General features: G+C 35.4%; 1 protein-coding gene across 1 annotated transcript; it reads left to right on the top strand.

Annotated features, from left to right (window-relative positions):
- Positions 1-795: 795 nt before the first annotated feature.
- LOC108980419 (proline-rich receptor-like protein kinase PERK1) lies at positions 796-5,730 on the top strand. Its single transcript, XM_035694376.1, has 8 exons — positions 796-1,445; positions 2,192-2,773; positions 3,084-3,170; positions 3,260-3,330; positions 3,500-3,576; positions 4,155-4,302; positions 4,509-4,670; positions 5,044-5,730. Exons 1-8 carry the CDS (start codon positions 968-970, stop codon positions 5,350-5,352), a joined length of 1,914 nt encoding a protein of 637 aa, XP_035550269.1. The 5' UTR covers positions 796-967; the 3' UTR covers positions 5,353-5,730.
- The last annotated feature ends 3,036 nt before the right edge of the window (positions 5,731-8,766 follow it).

Genomic DNA, 8,766 nt, shown 5'->3' with positions numbered 1-8,766 from the left:
CAACTAACGCAAGTAACGGGTATTAAAAGAACAAATCATCTTCATTTCGTCTGCCAAACACAAACAGCACGCAAGAGTTATATTTAAAAAAAAAAACAATTATTTAATTAAAGAATAAAAAATGGTCAAACCAAAACAGAAAACGAATAAGAGCACTCTCATTAGAATAGCTAAATTAAAGTACATTTTTTATGAATATAAGATGAATTTAATTTTTAGCTATTCCATTTATATAAATCTCTACATTGGAATAGCTATTTTTTCATTATATGACAATAAAATAATATAAGATGAATTTAATTTTAACTATTCACATCAAATCTCCAAATTGAATTATCTATTTATTAATTATATAGTAATGAGTAATTAATAATTTTGAAAATTTTTTAATTTTTTTAATTATAAATTTATTTTATTTTATCATATTTTACTATTCATAATATTATATATTAATTTGTAATTGTATTCTAATTATATTTTTTTAATTGTCATTTAAAATGGAGAGAGAAATAATTAATATTAAAAGGAGAGAGAAATAAATAATATAAAAAGGATTTGATGAATGAATAGTGTGTTCCAAATTTAAAAATTAGTTTAAATATTACTGTAGCTATATTCCAAATATTTAGAATATAGCTAATTCAATGTGAGTAATTTATTGACTTAATAGTTAAATTCTCATTGGATAATGCTCTAAGGAGAGGGTCCAGACTCCAGACGCGTTGGTCCCACACTCAAGCCCCAGCTATCTGCGTCTTTCTGTCGCGCTTTGTCCGTCTCTGTGCTGTAGTAAATTAGTAATTGTGTCTCGGAGACGATCCTTTCTTCACAAAGAAAGAGTTGAGAGGGTTGATTCACATTCTTCGAATACAAGATCCTCTCTAACCCTCTTCCAACCCCCTTTTACTTGCCACAATTACTCTCTCTCTCTCTCTCGCGGAAGTGGAAGCATTCATTTTTATTAGCCATGTCTCAGTCTCCAACCACCTCTCCGCCTTCGCCCACCACTCCCACCGCGTCGCCTCCCGCAACTCCCACCGCGCCGCCTCCAGCAACTCCCTCTGCACCCCCACCTTCCACGCCGTCTCCTCCACCACCGTCCACGGTCTCTTCCCCGCCACCTACCTCTTCTCCTTCACCTCCGTCGTCATCTACGCCACCGAGCACCACTGGGTCCCCGCCGCCACCCTCCTCGACGAGAAGCCCGCCTCCTCCGTCGAGTTCTGGCAACACCCCGTCCGTTAGGAGCCCGCCGCCGCCGCCTTCTAAATCTTCGTCTCCTCCGGCGTCATCAACGAGTGGTATGTCTACTGGGGTCGTGGTCGCCATAGCGGTCGGTGGCGTGTTGGTTCTGGCGGTGCTGAGTATATTGTGCTTGTGTTGCACCAAGAAGAAGAGGAAGCGCCGTGACGAGGAGGACTACTATCCGCCTCCACCTCCCAAAGGTAAAGGCTTTTCTTCTTTTTTTCTTTTTAAATTAATCATGTCTTCGTAAATGTGCTTTGATTTCATTTTCGATCTTGTGGGGTCTGACTTAACTCCATCAATTGGAAGTTTATCATTTTTTTTGGGGAAAATTTTTAGTTTTGACTCGATGTTCTCTGTTTCGTCTATGAATCACATTTCTTCTTGCTTCCCTTTTTGGTAAAAAAGAAGTTACTTATTACTTATTGTTTATTTTTTAATGTTTGCTAAATAATGTGTCCGGTCACAGGCCTGAAAAACGTTTTGTTGAAAAAAACAAGAGGATCTAATGTGGTTTATCTCTCGTTTCCGAGACGGTCATGCATGTTCGCTTTCTTGGGTTTGGATGAAGATCTGGTGAATGTGATGAAGATAGTTACGTTATATCATTTGGACGATTCTTCAGCTATCATATAGGAAGCTGTTTTATTGTCCTATTTTTGAAATATAAGCTTTTACTCCAGTAAAATGATTTTGCTTTTTCGTGTTGGTTTTTGGTTATCGTTGAGTTTTTTTTCTTCTGTATTGCTTGTCATGACCATACCTGACTATTTGTAGCAATACCAATGCCTCTCTACCACTATGTTTTCTATGCAATCTCTTGGGTCATGGACCTTCTGGAAATAGTAAAATGAAATGATTAACTCAATTTTGATTAGCATTTGAGTGAAATAAAAAGGCCAAAAAATATAGTGAGCTCATTTGTAGTTTTTGTTGAAATTGCCAGGTGGCCCTTACGGTGGTCCACCACAGCAATGGCAACACAATGCTCCGGCACCTGCGGATCAAGTTGTTGGAGCTTTTCCAAACCCCTCTCCTCCACCAGCAGTGGCATCACGACCACCGTACTCACCAGCTCCTACGACACCACAGGCCCCATCGCCGCCGCCACCACCACCACCACCACCTTTCCTGAACAGCAGTGGAGGTTCCGGTTCCAATTATTCAGGGTCAGAAAATCCACTGCCACCACCTCATCCTGGAATGGTCTTAGGTTTCTCAAAGAGCACTTTTACATATGATGAATTAGCTATGGCAACGGATGGCTTTACAGATGCCAACCTCCTTGGACAAGGTGGATTTGGATATGTGCATAGGGGAGTCCTCCCAAATGGGAAGGAAGTAGCTATCAAGCAGTTGAAAGCTGGAAGTGGGCAGGGGGAGCGCGAGTTTCAGGCAGAGGTTGAGATTATTAGCCGAGTACATCACAAACATCTTGTTTCTTTGGTTGGGTACTGTATCACTGGTTCCAAGAGACTACTGGTTTATGAGTTTGTTCCAAACAATACTTTAGAGTTCCACTTACACGGTAAGTTTGTTTCTTCAGCACTTTTTTCTGGGTGTTAATATATAAAGCTTCATTGTTCAGCACCAAATGTTTTTTTCTTTCCTAGCTCTTCTTGCATTTGGATTAATCGATTGTTGCTTATTTTGGTACGAATAAAATCTCGTTGCTGATTCTTTTGTTGGCTTTTTGTCTCAACATTGAATCTTTTAGAAACGCTATTTCAATTCAAATATCAACCAGCCTGGACACTAAATTCTTCATGCATTTACACACTGTTGAGGTGTTCATTGTTTGCTGGAGCCGAGATCCTGATAGAGAATGCTTATTGCAGGGAAGGGGCGACCAACAATGGATTGGCCCACCAGACATAAAATTGCTTTAGGATCTGCAAAAGGACTGGCATATCTTCATGAGGATTGTAAGCTCTCTCTCTCTCTCCCTCACCCTCACAGATTGTTTGAGCAATTACTGGTTTATTCAATTAACATCCTAAAATTATTTGTGTAGGTCATCCTAAGATCATCCATCGTGACATCAAAGCTGCTAATATACTTATAGATTTCAAGTTCGAAGCAAAGGTATCAATCTCAATATCGATTTCTTGACACCTGTCTCCTTTTGCATTGTAATAAATTGAAGTTGTGCCTTATATAAATGGAAGATCGCATACTTCTATGATTTTGATCATTATGATTGATTAGTTTTAGTTATTACTAATATGGAAAATTCGATGATTTTGTGGCTCAGGTTGCAGATTTTGGACTCGCAAAGTTTTCTTCTGATACCAATACTCATGTCTCCACTCGGGTGATGGGAACTTTTGGGTGAGACTAACTTTTTTCATATTCTAATTATTTTAATGCTTTTGACGGTTAACTCTTTATAAAATCTTTATAAATTAATAAGCGTGGATGCAAACCCTTAAGGGTTGGCTCAAGTGGTAAATGCCTTGGTCTTGGTGGTATGCTTCCTCCATGTCTAAGGTTCGAACCCTTGGGTACAAAAAATTTCTAGGGGCCATGTCCCATCGGCGAAAGCCAATGATTTACCTAACCCATGTGAAAGGGACGTGCTACATGGGTCTGGGGATTAATTGGTTTAAAGACATGTTATGTTTGCATGGTCTCTGAGATTCCTTGTTACAAAAAAATGAGCCTGGATGCATGTGCTGTTTTTGCATTCAATTTATGTTACAGACAGTTTTATGTGAATCCTGCTGCGGGGTTTTGATAGCCATTTATCTTCATGTCAAGTTTGCCTGATGCTCTTCTGTCTAGTCTGTGGTTCTCAAAATTGTCGTGATAGTCAACTTTTATACTCATCGCCATATTTATTATGGATTGACGTTATGTATCCAAGTCAGGTTATATTCCTCGAGTTCTCACATTCTTTCTTGTGGCAGTTATATGGCTCCTGAATATGCTTCAAGTGGGAAACTCACAGACAAATCAGATGTTTTCTCCTATGGGATCATGCTTCTGGAGTTGATCACTGGACGCCGACCTGTTGACACGACCCATTCTTACATCGAGGATAGTTTGGTAGACTGGGTGAGTTATATATTGTTGCTTATAAGGGCTGACAGCTATCAGTGTGCACGCGTGCACAGAGGGGGAGAGAGAGAGGAGTCTTGTATTTCTATTTACATTTTCCTGGTTCCTTTCAAGTTGTTGGGGGCAGGGGAATGTAATTACCAAATACAATTTTTAAATCTCAAATGTCATATAGAAAAACTAAACTTCTATTGACTTTACAGGCAAGGCCTTTGCTCGCACGAGCCCTTGAAGAAAGAAACTTTGATGCACTTATTGATCCAAAGCTGCAAAATGATTTTGACCCCAATGAGATGGCCAGCATGGTTGCTTGTGCGGCAGCTTGTGTGCGACATTCAGCACGGCGTCGGCCACGAATGAGCCAGGTAGAGTTTACATTTTCATGTTTGCTTGCCCTATTCCTTTGCTTACTGAATGCAGTGGTTAAATCTGTTGAAGCAAGCAGATAGTATTTAACTTACTTTTTTGGACTGGACATGCGTGGCTCAAAAAATTAGTTGAATCTGATGAGACTATCCACGTCTAGAAAGGTCAAAATGTTTGTCAAGTGATGTCGACATGGATTTTAATATTTGCTCCACCGGACATGACAGATTTTTTTTTTTTTTTTTTTTTCTGTTGCTACTTGTGAAAGCCATGCCAGTGGGATCTTGTGCTAGTCAGCAAGATTATTAAGTTCACCTTTGTATTTGCTATTTATTGAAAGTTTTCTAACCAGTATCTCTCAAAACTATGCAGATTGTTCGTGCTTTGGAAGGGGATGCATCTCTATCAGATCTTAATGAAGGAATCAGACCTGGACACAGCACTCTATACAATTCTCATGGAAGCTCAGACTATGACACCAGCCAATACAATGAGGACATGAAAAAATTCAGGAAAATGGCATTGGGAAGCCAGGAGTACGGTGCCAGTAACGAATACAGTGGACCAACTAGTGAGTATGGTTTGTACCCTTCTGGCTCAAGCAGCGAAGGGCAAACCACCCGAGAAATGGAGATGAGAAAGATGAAGAAAAGCAGCCAAGGTTTCAGTGGAAGCTCTTGACAACCGACGACGGACACCCTTTGTTTCTCGTGTAAAAACCGACCAAAGTATTTTTTACACGTGTGAAATTGATTGCAGGATGCCATGTTCTGTACGAGTTTTAACACATTTTCTTTTTCTACTTGGTTTTTCAGAATGTATGTATCGATAGTGCTTATACGAGAAAATGACAGAGAAACTTGTTCAATTCTTTAATTCGTTGCTTCAGTGTGTTGACCAGATATGGTTAGTGCTCACCTTAATTTGTTGTTGTGTCGGTTATGCTTGTATTGAAAAGTAACGACAATTTGGTGGGTTATTGAAGAGGTGTTGGCATTAGGCAAATCACTGTAAGCTATTTCTATATATTTTTTTTCAATTTATTCTGTCTTCAACTGTGTTATGGCTGTCATATGACATTGCTTGGGTTGGTCTCATTATGTATTATCATGCTTATTGGTGACAATTGACAAAACCTCTTAGCTCAGTCTTAGCTCAGGATAGGTTCCTTCCCTTGGGCTTCACTCATCATTCAGATTACAGCAGGATAAATAATTGGTACAAATTTTAAATAGATAAGTTTTAAGTTTTTGTAAAAAAATAGATTACACATCTTAAAAGTGTAAAAAAATTATTTTTTATTAATGGGATCTATTTTTTTATAGATGATTTGTATGCGATTTGTTTATTTAGAACTTGTACTGATGTGATATTTTTTTTTGGCACTGAGTGTTCGAAAACAGCATCTTTACTAATGATAAAGAGTTTCTCGTAAGTGCACTTGAGTAATTCAAAAAAAAAAAAAATCTTCTAATCCGATTAATCTTAAGATTCTGTTTGGATATAAAAATATTCTCAACTCATCTTATTATTATAATTTTTTTAAATTTTCATATAAAATATAATAAATAATTTAATTTTTTTAAATCTTAAAATAATAATAATATTAAAAAATAATATTTTATTTAACTTATTTTATCTCACTATCTGAATGAGTCTTAAAAATTATTTGTCTACTGTATTAAATAAAAATAATAATTAATTTGATTGTGTATAAAGTCAAGTTATGAGTATTAATCCAAAAGTGTTACAGCTATGATTATTCTTTATAATACTGGAAAGATAAGAGTCATGGCCAGGCTGGGGAAGAAAAAGTGGTTGCCAGCTCATGCAACTTTCGGATTCTTCTCCTCAAAGTAATCTCCTGCACATGCGTCGGTCATAATTATACATACTGTCATAATTCTTTCTGTTTTTTTTTTTGGGGAATGCTATATCTCCCGCTGGAGCTCCAAGCGGGAGCTCCTGCTGGAGATTAGTGTATTTTTTATGTGTTTTTTTTTAAATTATTTTTTATATAGATTTTTTTAATAATTTTAAATATTTTTAAAAAATAAAAAAATTTAAAATGTTATTAAAAAATACTTTCTTAATCACGAAGTAAAATAAAAAATCATAAATAAATATTTTTTTATTTTACTTCGTGATTAAGAAAGTATATTTTAATGAATTTTTTTTTACTTTCTAATTAAGGAAGTATTTTTAATGATGTTCTAAATTTATTTTATTTTTTTAAAAATATTTTTTATAATTTTTTATTTTATTTCATGATTAAGAAACTATTTTTTAATATATATTTTTTTACTTTCTAATTAAGAAAATATTTTCTGAATGATGTTTTAAATTTATTTTATTTTTTTAAAACATTTTAAAATAATAAAAGATTTATATAAAAAATTACTTAAATAAAACACACGTAAAATAACACTACACCCCAGCGGGAGCCCCAGCGAGGACTGTAGCATCACCCTTTTTTTTTTAGTTTGTGACCGTTGGTCTGTCGTGGGCTCACTATAAAAAAGCATCGTCGGTTGGTCCTTGAATAGAAAGCAGCGTTGACGTGTTTTATGAGTTTGATGAGCGGCATGAGCCTAATGAACTTCCACAAAACCTTCAATTTTTTTAAAAAAATAAACAAAAATGTTAAAAAAATTCATGAAAAATGCTAGTACGATTTTTAAACGTGCCTATTCATATATTTTAATTTTATTAATTATTAATGATATTTAAAAAATATTTGAAAGAAAATATTTACACTAGTATGTATATTTGGAATGCCTATTCATATTTGATGTGCACTCTAACGATGTCCAAAATTCATTTGGGAGGTTTGACTCAATGTCAAACTGTTTATATGCTTCTCAATTAAATTACTTATTTATTGTGGTTGTAAAAATGATTAAATAAATCTCTTCATTAAATTTGATTAAAAATATGAGTTTTTCTACTCATCATTTCATACACAATACTTGTTTTTATTTTATGTTTTCTAAATTAATTGAGTTCGTCTATTCATCATTTATATACTATATATTTAATAAGAGAAAAAAATAAAAAAATTATGTGTAATGTATAATGTGTATTGTAAGGATGATGAGTATAATTTTTCTACAAATATTACGTCAGCACCAATTATGATTCATCGCTGAACACACTTTCTTTGAGTGGACGCATGTTTAAAACATTAAAAAAAAAACAAAATAGTATTAGAAAGGATAAAAAAAAAATTATTCAAATAGTACACAAGATCTAAACAAGGGCACAAACAAAAAACCTAAAATAAAAACATATAAAAAATAGTACATTAAGAACCCTTTAAACAAAAAAAATAAATTAAAATAAAATCACATTAAAAACAAAAATCAATATTGAAAGACTGGGAGTGACTGGGCCTTGGCGAATAAGGAAGGAGAAATAAATAGGATTCTAGGTTTAAATTTTTGAAATAAATAATAATTTTATATGATCTCAAACATTTGAGTCCAAAATCCATTGTAACTAAAATTTTGAGAAGGCCCAAACTCTGGCAATGCTCCGCGCGCCATCTTGGAACCAGAGAGCAGAGTTGGAGCACATTGTCAAACTTCTCTCACGTGTACTCATACAAAAAGGTTTAAAGAAAAATAAGCATCATTCACTTCAAGTTCACAGATCAAACCCACCAATATGAATTTACAGATACCTACTCACGATATTTACCAAAACATCAAAGAAATACCGAACAAAAGATGTGAGAATAAGGGCTTTTCTCACCTTGTGGCCGTCGTCGTCAAGCCAAGGAATGGAATGAGTGAATGATAGCATCCAACTTAGGGAATCCATTGATTTGATTCTCGAATGACATTTTTCTAAAATTTCACGAAGGTTGCCTCCTGTGAAGGGGTAAAATCACCAAACCCAAAATAGATTTTTAGGCCTAGTCTATCAAGAGAACCATTACTAGAAGACAAAATATGAGAGAAGGGTGGAAGACAAGAAGGGAATAGGGGGTGAGGGTGTTAGGAGGCATGAAAGTGTCAGGAGAAAGTGAGAAAAGAGAGGGTTGGTCAAACACGTAAAACAGATATCTTTTACCACTACCAAGGTGCATGCATG

This window comes from Juglans regia, chromosome 10 (assembly GCF_001411555.2).
Source record: "Juglans regia cultivar Chandler chromosome 10, Walnut 2.0, whole genome shotgun sequence".
NCBI lineage: Eukaryota > Viridiplantae > Streptophyta > Magnoliopsida > Fagales > Juglandaceae > Juglans > Juglans regia.
This window is presented reverse-complemented; position numbering and strand designations above follow the sequence as displayed.